Source organism: Dreissena polymorpha, chromosome 10 (genome assembly GCF_020536995.1).
Source record: "Dreissena polymorpha isolate Duluth1 chromosome 10, UMN_Dpol_1.0, whole genome shotgun sequence".
NCBI classification, from domain to species: Eukaryota; Metazoa; Mollusca; class Bivalvia; order Myida; family Dreissenidae; genus Dreissena; species Dreissena polymorpha.
In genome coordinates, this window is record NC_068364.1 from 73963930 (window position 1) to 73983216 (window position 19287).

A 19287-nucleotide genomic window follows, 5' to 3' on the forward strand; every position below is an offset into this window, starting at 1 on the left:
TGTTTTCAGTTGGATGCTCTATTTACCTACTTTAACTGATCTTACCACACATAATGTATGATTTCATTTGCATTTCAATCTACTTATTGTTTGGCATACAGCAATACATGTTCTAGTATGTGTTTTGACTTGATGTTGTTTTATTGTGTATTACTTTATGCAATAAAACTGCAGTTTTGAACAAACGACCATGGTGACCTATGTTTTTCTTTTTATAATTTTATTAAGTTATAATTCATAAAACATTTGGGTTAATATGGACAAAATTTAGATACAGGAAAGCATGTAAAAACAAAAATAACATTTACGCATTTAATTAATTCATGTGTGAAATTCTGTTGTTTTTGTTAAAAAATTGATAAAATACATGAAGCAATCGATTCATGTTTAAAAAAATGTACTCAAATTTAATCAGTATTATATATTTTGTGAGAAAAATAGGTTGTTTTCAACAGTTTTCTCATCAATTCACTAAAGTTTTATGTTATTATTTTATTGATCAATTTTTCTTATGCTTAAATAGGCGTGTTGTTCAAGTGCGAATACAAAATTAACTACACTGGTAACCCATCGTTTTTATTTTAGTTTTTATTCACAACAGATGAGTCTATCTAAATACCAAAAATTTTCAAATTCTAGATATAGCAAACTTTTCATTAAAACTTCAGCTTATGCCCTAGAAACAAATTGGTATTGACATTCATGTACATCGGCTTGAACGACGTATACTCTTAATTATCAACTTATTTTATCAGTTGGTTAAGGAAACGTCAAACATTTAGTAGAAGTTATTAATTTAAGTTTTAAAATAAAACAACGTTTCGGGCTTCATGGTTTTCATGTTATTACAAATTACTTTGTTCTATTTACGTGTCCTTATCTTTCGCTAAAATCAATAAGCTTCTTTTCTTAATTTGTTTGTCAATATCACATGAAGACATTGAACCAACACTAGCAAATATATTGATCGCACTCATATACTTGTTTAAAGGTCTATCCTTACAAAATAGAACACTCTATGCTCCAATAAGTTCTGCAAAACTTTGATACAAAGTGTTTGCGATTTATATCTCGTAGACAAATCTATTTTCGTATATCTAACAATGTTATAGCCCTCTAAAGGATGACTTAACTTAGATGTATATTGGTCCATTACTTTTATTAAGCTTTTAATACCTTATAAACACATACAATGTCAATTTAGCAGAAATTAAATGGGGTTTGTTACAATTGAAACCGAAATTCAACCATACAAGCTCCTTGTGAAGTTTGTTAGTTTGTCCCGATACAGAGGGAAATCTTTAGTTATACAGAGAAATAAATCATAATCCGTACCTGCTAAGACTATACTGACGCTGATGGATAGGAATTCATTACTAATTTTAAGCACTGCATTCACTTTTTTTCTGTGCTCTCTAAGGTTTGACTCGGCGCAGATTGATACGGGGCAAATTACTTTTACAGTTAAATAAAGACAATCTAAGCAACCACGAAAGCAGGTAGATATGAGTAATTTGCATCTATGCATTTAAGACTAAACACTATGTACTGGGCCCAGACAATTAGCGTTTTTTTTTGTTTCATGTTATAAAAACCGTTTACGCCAATGTGACAAGTTTCTCAACGCAGATGAGCTATGGTCAAGTATTTTTTTGTTCATCATTTTTTCTTTTAAAAATATTAATTAAATACATGTTGGTTATTGATAACAAGTAAACAGCATATGAGTTTTAAGGATGTGCATCCAATTGACGTAATGATACATTTACAGCATCTTACATCGACCTGAGTAACATAATGAAGCTCTGGAATTTGTACTATATGAGCCTGGTTTCTGAAATCGAGGATGGATTAATCTGATACTTGCAAATTATTCATTTTATCGTGCCTAAAAAAGTTAAAATTGTCATCCTCGGATTTCTCTCAACCATTTAGTAATTAAATTGTAATATTGCATTAAAATTGTAATATTTGTTAAATTGTAATAAAATCGAATCATTTATGTATTTCATTGCTTTTTCAATTAAGTTACACTGTATTAGGTGGATGTTTATTTTATTTTCTAGGGGTTTGCTTTGTGAATAATTAGTGTGAGGCTAGCCATCAACCGGTTAAACCCCAAATTTAAGACCGTTCAAAGGAACTGACTCAAGATTAAAGCAGTTTGGGTAAATGTGTGTATGTTTTGAAATATATAGTTCTTATTTTGTCATTGTCTCTGTTATCTTTCGATTGATTAATTCTGTGCTACACGACAGGATCGTCTTAACATGTATTTAAACCACAAACGCTTTTCCTCTACCGTGACAATGTGATAAACCAAGCTGCGATCATCGTTTTATGTTTGTTTATAGCATAAAGAGTATTATATGCTTTTTATAGTTTATAGTAGGACATTGGCTTTTGTCTTAAATACAAGAAAATATGAGTAGAATTTCTCTTATAAAAATGTTTCTAGAATTTCGTTATTCCCATATAATCTGTGATATAAGTAACGAGATAAAATCAACCTTGAACCACGTTTATCGGGAGAGAATACTTCAATAACCCAATGGAAATCAAGCGAAAAATGAATTCGTTGCACTTTTCATGACGTAGACCAAATATCCAAAGTTCCTGTCCAAATATCCTAAGTTCATTAATTGTATCCTGTATGCTATTCGCGTACAACCAACGCGTAATTCGTCTATATTTTAAAGGTATATTTGAACATGCACCACACTTCTGGTGAAAAGAGCACTGTTAAAGTTTAATTTACATGTCTTTCGACAGACTATATTCCAAACACATTTTAAACATAGTTTTTGACAATATAATCAATTAGTGAAATTAATATTTGTATGATAAATGTATTGTTTCTTACTGTGATGCACCTGAAAAAGTGTTCATTAATAGATAATTATTACACAGAAATCAAATTGATGCGTTTCTAACAAAATAAGCATGGAAAGAGCGGCATGTGCTTTTGTAAATAACGGACATACAAGTGTACGTTTACACGCATTCTGACAAATTTGGAGATTGCCTCAAACTACATATTGACTTAATTATTGTTGTCTTATATTCAATAACAATTGACACTGTCAAAACAATTCAGTTGAGCAACTGAAAATTAAATCAAGACGATTTTTAGCACTTTTCCATATATATAAATGTATACTATCGGTTAATTTCTGAAAAATAAAAAAATATTTCATTTATGTTTCGTTTGGCGTAATTATAATGATCATCTCCATTATTATTTTAAAGTGTGTTATTAATCACTCACCAATAGATAACAATTTGAATGAGATATTTTTTTAGAATTAAATTAAAGGCCAATATTCGTATGGTACACATTCTAGATCAGACAATTTCTCGTATTTAACTGTAACTAATTCGATACTTTTTTCTTGTTTAATTGGTATGTTATATTATAAGCACGTTTAAAATAATGGCTGGAAAAAAGTACGTATTGAAAACATGTCATATTAAATTATGATCCTTAATATGAGTATACTTAACATATACATTTCGAATAATTGGCTGCTTTATGGCTGAATTATTGCTTTACTTTAATTTCCCAACGGTGTTCTTCAAGACAAATATGCAATATATTCTAATCGGGGTGCATTATAATGGTTAGTGTATCGAGTCTTTAAATTATTTATAGTAAATTAATTTCTTACAGTGATTCATTGTAAACTTTAATATATTTTGTAAATTTCCATTGCCAATTGACATAATAGCCACACATCGAAAATACGGAACGGTTGGTAAAGTGTACATATGCGGCAAAATGGCCGGATGTAGTTGGATGTTGGCAGTCGATATAGATTTAATACTTAGCACCGAATTTTCTAATTCTTAAAAAATGTTACTTAGAAAAAAAATTCCGAAAGATTTTCTCCTGAGAATTTGTGTAGCACTAATTTTTAGTGACATTTTCTACGACCGTTTTTAGTGAAAAAACGTTCTTAGAAAATAAAACAAATATCGTTCGTGAAACTATTCTATTGTTGGCAAAAGCTTTTAACGTTTACTATACAGAGGGGGTTATCACGTGATATTCAAGATGGCGACGTCTATTCCAAGGCAGATTTTTGGCCGTTTATACCTTTATTAATTGTATAAATTTTCCAAATGCCGCTTACTTTCAAGCCATATCAGCAAGAAAGTTTATTATAATCAGAAATAACATCGACATCCGGACATTTACTTGATCGCAAAATACCTTTGTCCCTTGATACATATTTCTGATTTTCCAATTGATATAGGATGGTTTGCAATGTTTCTTCACTTTTTGTTTCATTTGAAAAATATATGTTAACACAACTAAAATTTGCATATTTGAAAAAAGGAAAAGTACTTGTTTGTATAGTTGGACTATTTATCAACAGGCTCTTGAAATTGTTGATGAAGTCTGCTACTTGGGCCTTAAACTACACTTCACTGGTAATATATCAAAAGCTATTAAGGCAAATAATGAACACGCCTTAAAAGCTTGCAATCATTTATTGTCCATGTTTAGTAAAGTGAAGCTTAGCACTAAAACAAAACTCTCTATTTGACGTCCTAGTTGTTCCAATTATTCTATATGGATCTGAACTATGGGGAATTTACAACATTAAAGAAGTAGATAAACTTATTTTTTAATTTTGTAAAACTATGCTTGGTGTACGCTCACATACTTCTACTGCTGCTGTTTTGGGTGAATTATGCAGATTTGCTTTTTCTATAATATGTAAACAACGTGCACTCAGTTATTGGGTTAAAATTAAGCAAAACCCGAACTCTTTGATGCACACTGTTTATAACGAATAATGTAATCTTTATAATTAGAATAATAATAATAACACAAATATGTGGTGTGCACTTGTAAAACAACAATTAGATCGACTAGGGCATGGTATATTTCACAATTACTTAAATGACAACTGTAATATTCCTATGAAATTAACCAAAGACTAAAAGATCAGTTTATACAAAATTGGCACGATACAATTAATAACCAACCGAAATTATAATACTACAGAATGTTTAAGACTGAATTCGCTTATGAAAAATATTTAGATTGCATTAATAATATAAATAATAAACAACAGTTATCCAGATTTAGACTAAGCACTCATAAATTAGAAAAAGAGACTGGTAGATATAATAGCATACCCCATAGATGAACGTAAATGTAAACTATGTAACGCAAACACTGTTGAATCGGAATATCACTTCTTTCTTACTTGCTCCATCTATAAAGATTTAGGAACAAAATATTATATTCGATATAACTGGCCCCACTTAGTCAAATTAAAAAAAAACTATCTTGTCAAAATACTACAGTAATTAACAATGTTGCCAGATCCATTACTGAGGCAATGCAACTCCGTGATTAAAAATTAGAAGTAAGTTCTTCTTCTTAAATTTATATTGTATGGAATCGTTAATATAGTGTTTATTTACTAATTGTATCTTCTTACATTATGTCAATGCATTTACTTTTGTAAATGATATTTGAACACTTTACATAGTTATTTATGTGTATTATTATGTGTTTTTGTATTGTACAAGGATAGTGATTCATGTATAAACGGGCAAGACAAATGTCTTTCTATATGTAATGGGTGATGTGGCGAATTTATGTTTTATACGTTTAATTGCGAATGATTCTTTATCTTTCCGTTAATTACCAATCTACTGTATGTATTATTATGTGTAATTTGTTATGTTTTATTCATGGTTTGTATCTACTTTTTTTAATCAGGGTGTCATTATTTACCCTTATATAATTTTGGGTAGTAAATGGCATATGCTTTCTGTGCATTGTATATTCATCTAAATGCTTGTCCTCTTGTCATAAAATAATAATAAAAAAATCCGTATTTACAAGTGTCCTGATTAGCATTTCGCTTACCCAAGTAACTCACGGCAAAACCACGATAAAATCTTCAGTTGGTTAACAATGCCGAATTGTGACTAACATCCCTGATCATGCAAATTTACTCTTAAATATAAACAATACGTAAAATTGTACATATATATTACCTAATAAACTGTAAAGGCACAATTGTTGATTTTCCAAATGTGTCTTCTTGCCAAGTTATATTGTTTTCAGTTTCTGTTTCTTAAATTTACGCTTCTGAAATATATGTAAAACAAATTGTAGAATTGATTTCAAGGTTGTATTTCTTTTATTTATAAAATTCTTTTTTATTAAAGAGCAATCAGTACGATTGCATTGATACTATAAAGTGACGACTCTTTCAATCAAAAATACCATCGCGATAATATCACGATAGCTTAAATCAATATCAAAATTGAAACCAAAATTCGAAACTATCAAGATATCACGTCGTTACTTTTGTGTAGGTACATATACTTTAGAAGTCTATGATTATTATTTTACTGAATCAGCATTAATCCATATAGTGAAATCCTCGTAATGTCACAAATTATAACGATAACAACAGAATTCAAAATCGTCAAAAGATGCATATAATGGATATTTTAGAGCACGGTAATTGTTCAGTTTAACTATGTCCTCGAAAATATGATAAATACAAAGGAAATGTGCTAATCTGAAACTTTTGTGAAAATTTACCAAAACGTGAAAATGTCCCGTGACGACATTTTATTTATATCATTTACATGAATCATGAATTTGTGTACTAAAAAAAAATACCATGCTGATAAGTCTGTTTTATTAAATGACTAAAACCAAAAAAAAAATGTTAAATAAAGAAAACTAGCAGGAAACCGCACCCTGCTTGTCGATTGGTTAATAAACTCCGACTTGAAAGTTCTTAGACATTTACCTGAGTTTATTTCCAAACTGAACAACTATTAAACGAATGCATGCTTGGTACACATCACATAAAATTATCAATTTGTGGTATATTGATGTTCGATATTTATTTATTGTTTCAGTTCGACTGCTTGGTGTAATTTTTTTATAATACCAATAGATGAGAAGAAAATCAAACACAACAATAACAGAAGGAATTGAAAAATTCGAGTAAAAATACTTCACATATTATATGACTTGAAATGATATGCATATTTCTTTGTTATATGCGACCGTACTAGTATAACATTTAGTTTTTTATATTCCAATGCAAGAGTGTTTGAACATTTTTTCAATTATAAGCATATAATAAGAATAAGCTTATAAAGTATTAGAAAGAAACACAACAATATGAGATTCTTTTGGTAAGCGTTTTTTTTTGTGTAAGGGCAAGGCAAATCTCAACATGTTTGGGAAGGTAAAATGCAACATTACAGTGAGTTGAGGAGATGTTTGTTCAGATACGCCATTACTTTCTATGGGGTGAGTTTACATTCTTAACTTTCGCAATTTTCGCATTGATGATGCTTAGCATAAGCGCTCTGTTCCTAATCACATAAAACGTCTATACAAACGTGATTTTCGAGTGTTGTACAAGGAAGTTATAAACTGTGCGCGTGTACCTGCCAATCGGGTTCGCACAAACGATTTTCATCCGTCCTTGGGAGATGGATCCGGGCACAATTTCTTCTCGTCTAAACACCATGCGTGTTCACGTTCGGAAAGCGCATGTGGCGCGTGTTCTTCAAAGAGACACGCAATCCCACGCCGCTAGTGAAATAATGTAGCTATACGGTTAGAGGGAAATATGATATATTGGAATTAAAACGCGGCCATATGATGATATTTACAGTGACTATGTTTTATAGACAGTACATGTAAAGAGCTTTCAATCGATTTCGATAATCGCCATTCACTACATTTAATTAAAATATGTTTAACATAAATTTAAATTAAATAACTACCTTTAGAGTGTAAAGTGTTAACTGGTCATAATAAATTATAAGAATTCTATATTTATTGTATAAATAAATATCGTTACCATAAATTATACTATTAAATGCAAAACTAACTTAAACAACCAGAACTATAGATAACACTTTTTATCACACGTAGTGTATAGTCGAAATTAATGAGTTGTATTTCATATGTTACATAAGCTTTTTGGTCCACTGACAGAACATAATCCCTCTCAATTGTAAAACACGACACGTAGATAGACATCTAAAAGGCTGTGTTGACAAAAGCTAGAAGGCTATAAAGGAAATGAAATACTGGATTTAGAACGATTGCATGCTAGAACAAGAAAAAGCGGACAACATATGATCACGATACAATTCGGCACAACTAATCAATAGACTTAATCATGTGAAAAAAAGAACAATGTTCAAATTGTTGAAATTATATTCCCTAAACGAAAGCCTTAAAAACAAGTCAGACGATTTGTTAATGGTGATGTCATGATCAGAAAACAACGAAGTTGGATGACAGCTTGAAATGTGATATTCATAAATATTCTAGGCCTTTTGTGGTTGGAGACCATCTATTAGCGAGAAGTCATATGGAATTTTGCATTCAGAGTACTTAACACATGCGTAGTTTTAGATTTTTTTTAGTTTCGACTTTAAATGAGTTTTTACTGAAACGAGTATTATCTTTTAAAGAGTATTTGTCCACATGAGCACAAAATATTGTGTGTGAGTACTTTTGCTTCTAATATGATTTAAACGGTGGTTGAATTAATCCTTTGAAAGCGATTAAAACGACTGTTACTTAATTCCATGCGAGACGTATTTCCACACAGGTAATGTAATATACTACCTACTCGGACACCGCTCGTCCCTCAGAATCTTTACGCGCGCCAGAAGCAGACGATAGCCGACATTAAGTTCATACTGGCGCTTGACGGCGACGTGGATTTCAAGCAATTGGCTGTACAGGTGCTCGTCGACCGGATGAAGAGATAGATAAATTGCGAGCGGCTTGCGGGCGCATCCACCCGATAGGAATGGGTTGGTGACGTGATTTCACTATAAATCTCGATTAATTAGTCACACTATGTGATTAATTAATTGTACTTTCATTTGAAAGGGCAGTGGACGCAATGCGATTAAGGAAACCTTTTATTGAACATGTTTACTTGTACATACTTGTCAAGGATAGCAGTTTTAGTCTAGAAAACAAGCCTTATGAAGATTGTGTTTGATTCTTCATTTCCCTACTTTGGTGTTGTCTATTATGAGTGAACATGTAAATTGGGCAACTCTTCACAATCCGTCGCATCTAGTGACGAATTATTCCTCTGTAAGTCAGCGTTTCGTTGTTTATCAAAACCCCTGGTCTAATACCAGATTTGAATACGTGATCTGCCATTGGCTGCAGAAATCGACGGAGCATATGATTGCTGTGTTCTGTGCAGCACCGGATGTGTCAATTGGTTTCGCGTCTCGTCCGTTATGGACGACACCGTTATGGGAAATTCTCAACAGTATCGTCACAGGCTTAACACTACGTACAATATGACCAAGCTAGGTTACACGCATCATACATGTTTTGTTTTCTTTTATGTGTCTTTTATAGTAAGTTTGTATCGATTGTTTGAATAGATCGGGTATTTAAATGGACAACTTAAGTGTTTCAATTAATTTAACAAGTTAATTAAAACATGCCCACTGTGAAATTTATTCATCTGCAAACAATGTGGTTACAATATTTTTTATAACGAATGTTAATTCAATTATTAAAACTTATTGGTTTATGCAAATTAAAAATTAATTAATTAATTCGCACACGTTAAATTTTTCAAATAAGAAATTTTAAAGAATGTAACCTTAAGGTTTCACAAAGCATGTTCGTAGTTACCAGATCAGTTTAGTTAATTTAAATAACAATTATGATTAAATATACCTTCAATTCCGAGTATATACTTAAAAGGATTTTTTTTAACTGCTCAACCTTATCTGGCGAGGACCGATGGTTATGGACGCTGCTGCTGCAGCAAATTTAACGTATCGAGCATTCCGCGGCCGCCGTCGCTCTCACATACGTACCGGAAGGATTCGTTAAGTTCGATAATCAGCGGTGTCGGTGGTCACCATCAACCATGGCACATATAAAGGATGTATTGGGTTTGTGGCGTAATAATTATGATTCCATTTATTTCGAACACTACGTTATACATGTCTTATATGTTTTAGAAAGCTATGCAAATTTATAAATCTTACATTCTTGCTTTTAGTATTTCGGAATGTTTGGTGTTGTTTTTTTCAATAGACGTTGCATTATTTCCAGTCAATAGCATTTTTAGATATATTTATATCTAGTCTTTATATTTTCTTTGGAATTGTTAGATGGTTATTTCAGCCTGTTATTTTCGAATGCTTAGTATTAATACAACGTGCCTTATTCTATCATTCCATTTGCCCTTTGTTTGTTTGTATCGTGTTTAAGTACATTTCAGCATCACGCAAATCTTAAAGCTCGTTTTTTAATATATTTTTTACTGCGTTTTCAAATGTCCTTCTTATTTCTAATATACCACTTGTGGAACATAATAAAAGTGAACGAGAAACGTTTTAGATCTTCTTTTACAGTGTTTTATGGTTATTTGAAGTCTCTGTTTTCGCATGTATAGTACTAATATATTGTGGCACAAATCCAAATTTTAAGACAATCTTTTCCATTTCTTAAGTGATTTAAAAAAATGTGCAGGCAACTGGCGGAACATCGTGAAAGTGAACGAGAACATGTCGCTGATGTACATGGCGTACCAGCTGCTGCTCTTTTGCACATCGCTGCTGACGCCCTCAACCATCTTCCTGCTCAACACGGCCTTTCCGGCATTCGCCCTGATAATCTCGTCGTTAACGCCGTCCATGTCGCCCTCTTTATGGTTACGTGCCTCTTCTGTGAGCCCAAATGGCAGGTAGGCCCATTCGAGGGATAATTTTTTTTCGAATAACTTTGTCAAAAAATGTACAACAACTATCAATACATGTAACCCGTCTAAAAGTAGAAAACGAAAGAACGACACAATTTAAGGGATACCGGCTCTTTGACATACTTCCTAACCGCAAGATCCTTGTTCACTGAAACTTCTCACAATGAGATCTAAGTAACGTATTAGTTTGAAATTGATGCCTCTAATAGTATTTTTAAATATATCAAACAAATACAAAGTCCTATCAATCTAAAATCAGAAGACGCCATTACAACTTTGATGTGTGGGAGTATCATAAACGTCAAATACAAACATGAGCCGCGTTTTGAGAAAACTGGACTTAATGCATGTGCGTAAAGTTTCGTCCCTGATTAGCCTGTGCGGACTGCACAGGCTAATCAGGGACGAAACTTTACGCACATGCATTATGCACAGTTTTCTCAGAACACGACCCAAATATACTTTTGAGCAAATCCAAACACAAACATTCAGTTTAATTCATATAATGCAAATGAGTGTCATGTTATATCAATCAATAATTAATCACATCATACTAGTAATATAAATGGTGCCGATTGAATATTGTTCAGATAATGTCCAAACATATTGTTAAATAATTGTTAAAATTATATCTGTTTCGTCTCTGACACTTCGTTATCGCAATTATTCCAAATTAATCATATTTATTTGAGAGCCAGAATATGCCATCTTCATATCCACTTTAAATGTTTATAGCATCTTCTGGCTTTCATTAGACGATGTGAAGAGATAAGATGTTCGTCTAATGTAATTAAGTTTGACAATTTACTCGACGTGCCACATTCGCCACCTGATTGATCGCAGTGTAAGAGTAAGTTATGTTTCATTTTTTAAGTTGCACAAGTTTGAATGTAGTTAATGCATGCTAAATAAAGGTAAAATGTGAGTTAGCTGTTTTATACTATGAAAATGTGTTATTCACCCAAAAACGTTGAATTTAACACATTCTTCGTTTTTCAAGCGAATAAATGTTCCATACGTTGATTTATCTTTTAGACAAACGTGTTCCTCGGGCTAGAAATTTGCCTTTTATTAGCCTTCCTCAGCAACGGCGGTAAGTAATAGTTTTGATACACAAGGATATAAGTAATAAACGACCAAATTACTGGTTGGCAATTCAAAACTTATTCCGCACCGAATATTCACTCAAAGTTGAAGACTCATAGAAAGCAACATAAACAACCGACTTGACTGGTCGATGGCATGCAAACAAAGAAAACATATTTTGCAAAAACACGAGTTTGTTTTAAATATGTTTTTTTTTTTTGCATTTTGCAGTCAATTGTTTGACATGTCTTCATTGCGCAGACATCCAGAGTCCCCGCCACTGCAAAAACATCATGGAATGTGCTCAGGGCGAGGTAAATGACTCATACTTCTTTAGAGACGGAAGAGATTTGTTAGGATGCACATGTGATAAAATTTCTATTTATGAGTTGCACTTTTTCGAAACAAATGCATATAAATAGTTTTACCTATTGACTAAACAGACTTTTCATTTCGTGTTCCCATTTGCTAGTAGTCTCGAATAGAAAGACGCATGTACCCATTTAAAAATACAAATGTCACTGCATTTTCAATCTTATATTCATTCCAGTGGTCTTATTTCATTATTTATGTAACGATATTGCAACCTTACATATAACGTTTTTTGCAGATGACATGGTTTATTATGCTTGACTAAATTAACACTATCAACATTAGCAGCGTTTAATGGGCTACACCGTATCGATCTGTTTGAAAGGTGGATTTAACTAATTTCCAATGATGCATAGTTTATGCAGTTAAAGTGTTGTATGAATTTTTTTCTTCGTCTGCATTCTAGATCTGCCATGTCTATCAGAAAACGAATGAATATGGGGATGTTCTATATGACCTTGGATGTACACAAACCTCGGTAGGTCGTAATATACTGACGTGATCTACTGAGTCGTTTATATTATATCGTGAAATTAAATACCCATCATTCGGACAGGGTACTCACTTGAATGCCATTCTTTTAATACAGATCAAGATGTATCAACCTGAGCGCAGCATAGATACATTTAATTATGTATCGTGTATCTAATTAATTTATAAAGTGAGAACGGAAATATATTTTAACCAATACAACATTCATATCGTTCCTACGAATGATTTCTGAACCAATTGAAAAACGCTCTTGCGTTTTTATTGCTGCATTCCATTATTCTAATCCGATGATTATTGATCTATACATCGAATACTTATCAAATCGAATGCTATTTGTTTAATCGCAATGAATTACGTTTTAACTGTTTATAAATTAAACGCGTGTATGTAATTATCTTTATATATACTCTGCGATGTACTTGTTATATTATCAAACAAATATTTAAGACAATTTCGTGATATAAATCCAAATATAAACATCAATTTTTGACATTCTCCTCGACAGATGTGTCTTAATCGAACCTATGGCAATCATGCCACTTGTGACGACTGCTGTAATAGTGACCTGTGCAACGCTGCCGGATGCGGAAATTCGGGTAAGATTTGTTTAGCTGAACGTATCTGTCAAATAATAATTGGTAAAATAAACTAGCAAAACTAGCATCAGCATATTTCTGAAGCGTCTAGAGCAATTGAAAATGTGGCATTTTATCATTTGTAAAGCGCCTTAAACTATGAAACCTTGGCATATGTACTGTAAACGAGTTTTCAAATACACAGTGGTTTCTTTATATCTTTTGTTCGAACTTATACACGCAAATTGTTATCGAAATAAGATCCGACATATCAAATATGACAATAAATCAAACAATTATAACCTTGCAGATTTTGAAGACAGCGTTCTGCCCACGCGTACTTGTATCCCGAAACAGTATCGACTGCGTTCGGACATTGACGTATTTATTTAATCTGATCATAACGCTGTCGTCACGTGTGTGTGTGTGTGTGTGTGTGTGTGTGTGTGTGTGTGTGTGTGTGTGTGTGTGTGTGTGTGTGTGTGTGTGTGTGTGTGTGTGTGTGTGTGTGTGTGTGTGTGTGTGTGTGTGTGTGTGTGTGTGTGTGTGTGTGTGTGTGTGTGTGTGTGTGTGTGTGTGTGTGTGTGTGTGTGTGTGTGTGTGTGTCTGCTTTGATTCGTAACATTTTTGCACAGGTTACCCGCCCAATCGCGGACCGATATGTTACAGTTGTTCGTCGCAGACTACTCCAGGATCCTGCCATAGTATCGACTTTTGTGGAAGCAACGAGGTATGATGTTATATGTGTTTTACATAAGCTGCCTTGTTGATGTATGTTTTGCATGGCTTGTAATATGCAGAATTGGCTAACACAAATAGACGATCACAGTTTTGTAGCTTTGTTCTTACAGTATATGGGTTTCTTACGTTATTTTGCAATATTTAACTTTCACTTTGTAACAACAAGAATAACAACAAGAGACACGTCAATAAAACATCGATAAAGAAAAATTACCCTCTTGTACGATTCGATCGGAATGATAAAAGTGAAAGCTAATCTAGTCTTGTTGACGCAATTGGTAATGTTTTCAAGGTGTGCTTGTTCTATGAAGAACGTGAATTTGGTGACAGTGTCTACACATACAAATGCGCTGTGGTATCGGTATGTTATACATTTATCTGATACATTACACTATTCTATAAAGTATCTATACTATATAGTAAAGTTTGTTCCTTTACGAGAAATAAATATAAACAGAGTCCGATAATCTTGGAAAATAAATCAACAATTATATTTTAATTTGTTATTCAATCGTTACACGATATTTGATGCGCGGAAAAATATACGACACTATATTGAGGCTTACATTAAATAAAAACTGATTTAAAATACTTCTGCGCAACAAATCTAATTATCATAAACTGTCGCAAATTATATTTAAACTAAAACAGATAGTATTTGATCTTTATGTAAATGTTAAGCTTTTTAGAAATACCGTTATCATTTCCGGCAAATTGATTACAATTCAATGTTTGCATTTATTCTTTCATTCTTTCTATTCTTCATTTATTACACAAAAGTAAATTTTACTTAAAGGGGCCTTTTCACGTTTGGGTAAATTGAAAAAAATGAAAAAAGTTGTTTCAGATTCGCAAATTTTCCTTTTAGTAATGATATTTGTGAGGAAACAGTAATACTGAACATTTACCATGCTCTAAAATAGCTATTATATGCATCTTTTGACTATTTAAAAACCCGAAAATTATAAAGCGTTGCAACGCGAAACGAATTAATAATTTCTGTGGTTCTCGTCATATTTTGTTCAACTTCAAGGATTGCTTATACGAAGTCCAGGGGTCAGTGGTTTGAGCCCTGCTGAGGGTTACCTTTTTTAAATTTTATTCTTGATTTTTTTCTTGAGCATTTTATATCCAATGTTTACATTTATCAATATAAATATATCAATATAAAGCATTTAATTACAAACTTCAAAACATGCCAAAATCTGTGAAATGGCCCCTTTAAAGAGAAAAACAAACTTGTTCTGTGTTAAAATTGACTTAGAAGCAATGTGATTGCAAGCTTGTTATGTTGAGTGAGTTTATGACATTCGTCCAAAGGATTGAAATATTTAAGCATATATACATCAACATTTTATTTCCCAATAATTTGGAGCTCATCACGTATATCCAACAACTATTCACAACAATAATACAAGCCCTTTTTCAGCAATGTGAACGCTACAAGCCGGACAATTTGGCAATAGTTGGCAGGTACTTATCAGAGGAACAGAGATCTGTAACAGAAACCATCTGCCATCGTTGCTGCAATGTAGATCTGTGCAACAAACATTGTGGTTTATTTGTTTAAAAATAAACCGGGTTATTTTGTTGAAGTTTCGAACTTTTTCGTCTCTTAGCATATACCTTCGGCATGTAAACAATTTAGCTGACAACGACGAAATTATTCAGGAACGGTATAAATAATAGCCTATTCCACTTCCTTTTCTCTCCAGCGCTGGAGAAACTTGTTGCAATTTTGAAATGTATTGTTTAAAAATCGTATCGCATCGCAATGCCGCGAGGACGAAAGCGAATGACGCCTGCGTAAGAGATGGAGGCAGCATTGATGGAGCCCGCGGTAGAAAAACATGCGGGTAATATCATTGATTTTGAGCAGATTACTCGTGATTCGAATATTGTTCCCTTGACATCTCATGTTGTTCAATCTGTCTCAACTCCCAACATGGTCACAGGGTGTGGTGGTGGTGGTTTGGGTCTTCCCAAGTTCCACTTTTGATCGAACTCGTTGTACGAGCGATGAGGTCTTCGGACATGTTCCAATGCAGCTCCGAGAACGCATTTGGAACAACCGGTTTGTAAATTTAACATAAATGTTAAAAGAAGCAACCCCAGCTTAACGGTGATTAGCTGTTGATAATCCTAGAAATCGATCGATTGCAGATACCCATGTTGCTTTTGTCTGTTTTTTACTGTATGAAATATTGTCTCGTGAAAACAAATGGTATATTGTCTGTTTTTTACTGTATGAAATATTGTCTCGTGACAACAAATGTTATACTATTGTAAAGGAACTTACGTTCTCTTTATTTTGATATAAGTATCGTATTTTGATTACATTCTCTTACGAAACTATCGATTCATAAACGCCGACTTTGTTGACATGCTGACCTCGCGTGATATGTATAGCTGCGTTTTCATTTGCGGGTTGGAAAAAGCTCATGCATATTTATGAGCGTCATTGAACTATTTTTAGACATGATGAAATTTTCCATCAGAATTTGAAGCTTAATTCTAGGTCATTCCAAAGCCGCAGGTATAGCACATTAATACATGTTTAAAAGCATATTAGAGCACGTGAATAACAAATACATAGCACATATATACATATTTAAGACATGTTAACGCACATAAGAAACGAAACATTAAGCACATAGATAGGACTGGTTAAAGGCATAATAAGGAACATAGACAATCAGTACACACAAACAACAAAGGCATTAGCACTAGGTGTATACCCCGGGAGGGGGGGGGGGGGGTAACTTCCTATATACAGGTGTATAGGGGTGTGCCAATTTTATGGGGTGTGTTTTTCATGATAATTGTCATTCTTGTATATAAATGGGTATCACAAAGTTAATTTCAGTAGCGAAAAAAATGCAGTAACTCCGGGCAGTAACTTCACTGTTTTTATCTGTTGCTTGAACGACCAAGATAATACTGTGACGTCATATATTAACATACGTCATATAGTAATTGACGAAATCGTTACATTCCGCGTAACATAATCTTAAAGTGCCGGGAAACGTGCAGTTACTGCAAATTATTTATGAAAATTGTATCAGAATTACGCTAACGTTACACGGAATTATACTCTGTCATTGTGATAATAGATCTAATATATGTTTTGTAGAAAATCTTGATTATGTGTGGAATTGAATGGGTTCAGCTAATCAAAATTCTTGTATTGAAATGGGTCCACTTTCTCAATGGTATTGTATACAAATGGGTCTGCTTTTTAAAAAATCTTGTATCAAAATGGGTCTACTTTATTAGAGTTCCGGTATAAAAATGGGTCACATTTCGGAAGTCTCGGCGGGACACCCATACCCTAAAATTTGGGAAGTTATCCCCCCGGGGTGTATACTGACGTTGGAATGTCTAAATCTTTCCCAAACTGGAACAAACGCCCAGGTAGTTCCAGCGGCAAAGTTTTAGATTTTGTCCCGCCCTACACGAAAATGTATAATAAGTAGGTGGTTTATCAATACAACAAAAGGTCCAAGCTGGAACAAACGCCCAGGTAGTTCCAGCGGCAAAGTTTTAGATTTTGTCCCGCCCTACACGAAAATGTATAATAAGTAGGTGGTTTATCAATACAACAAAAAGGTATTTGTATTATTTCATAAATAATTTTGAACCACGATATGGAACACTTCGGTAACATTAGCTAAAATTAGATTTCAAGGGACGTTGCCAATCATTTAACTCTATGAGTAACGTAATCCTATTCAAGTTGTCTCCCTCGACTATACATGTATACTGATTCGTTGTGTTAAATACAAGCGCTTATGACGATGAGTCGTACAGTTAACATTGTGAGTCAATGCAGTAAACATGTTTTACGGTGGACTACTGTTCAAAAACGCTGGGCGTTTATTAGCTAATGCTGGCGCAAGCAGCTTTGGAGAATTTTTGGCGGATAAATTTTCTCGCAAAAAATTTCTTGTGGCGGAAAAATTCAAGTAGCTGACAGTCTCCTTTGGTAGGCACAATTTTTTGGAAATTTAAATATTATAATAATTCTGAGGGTGCTATTTTTGTGTGGCCAGTTGTCTTAGGATTGCTGAGTATAAATCCGTACTTGGGTGGTTACCTTCTGATTATCACAAATAATTAGTTTATTTCAAAAAACAGTTTTTTGCGGAGATGGGTTTTGCTCAGATATAGGTAACTCCCAGCTCTTATTTGGCTTTATCTGGATAGTTAGTAACTTTGCGGAATTGCTTCACATTGCGGATTTGCATATTGCGGAATTGCTTTACATTGCGGAACTTTGCGGATTTGGATAACATTGCGATTAATGTTGCGCATTTGCTCACTATTGCTTATAATAACTTTGCATTGACTGTCAGCTACTTCAAATCAAGAAGGCCACTGGGTGTAATCATTCCTGATTTACATGTAGTTCGTATATTTGATGTTGTGGCTCATTCTCTCCAACTAAAATTTTGTTCTTACTGAAGTTTAATTTAAACAATTTAGCTGACAACGACGAAATTATTCGGGAACGATATAAATAATAGCCTATGCCACTTCCTTTTCTCTCCAGCGCTGGAGAAACTTGTTGCAATTTTGAAATGTATTGTTTAAAACCCATCCACCACACCCTGTTTGCTAGGAATTTTATATATTTTGCTAGGAGTTATGTATATTTGCTTCATGTGCATTGTAAAATCTCTATGCATTTTGGATTACTTTGCAAATAAAAGATTTCTTTTGCTTGGTCTGTCTTTGCTGTATATTTGCAGCGGCAGCCCAAATGTACTTCAGTTCCACTGGCAATCTACACGTGCACGCTGTCCCAGGTTCCAACCATGTACTGATACTGATGAACTGTTACCATTGCCAAATCGGGGTGTTTAAAACCCACCCGCTACACCCTGTTTGCTAGGAATTTTATATATTTTGCTATGAGTTATGTATATTTGCTTCAGGTGTATTGTAGAATCTCTATGCATTCTGGATAACTTTGCAAATAAAATATTCCTTTTGCTTGGTCTGTCTTTGCTGTATATTTGCAGCGGCAACCCAATTGTACTGCAGTTCCACTGGCAATCTGCACGTGCACGCTGTCCCAGGTTCCAACCATGTACTGATACTCATGAACTGTTACCATAGCCAAATCGGGGGTTTACCAGCCTTCCTGGCAAATTTCTGTGACCGTGCCCAGACGAGCGCCTTGTTCCTGCCTCGTCCTACAACAAGCGGGCCGTCACCATTTACCTTCCACGTCCTGCTACAAGCGAGCCGTCACCATT

The 19287-nt window shown here is 33.6% G+C and overlaps 1 protein-coding gene across 1 annotated transcript; it reads left to right on the forward strand.

The window, feature by feature from the left end:
- Positions 1-10566: 10566 nt before the first annotated feature.
- On the forward strand, positions 10567-15621 carry LOC127849234 (uncharacterized). The gene is made up of 8 exons (XM_052381954.1): positions 10567-10728; positions 11796-11853; positions 12108-12160; positions 12625-12696; positions 13216-13306; positions 13921-14015; positions 14319-14387; positions 15456-15621. Exons 1-8 carry the CDS (start codon positions 10567-10569, stop codon positions 15594-15596), a joined length of 741 nt encoding a protein of 246 aa, XP_052237914.1. The 3' UTR covers positions 15597-15621.
- The last annotated feature ends 3666 nt before the right edge of the window (positions 15622-19287 follow it).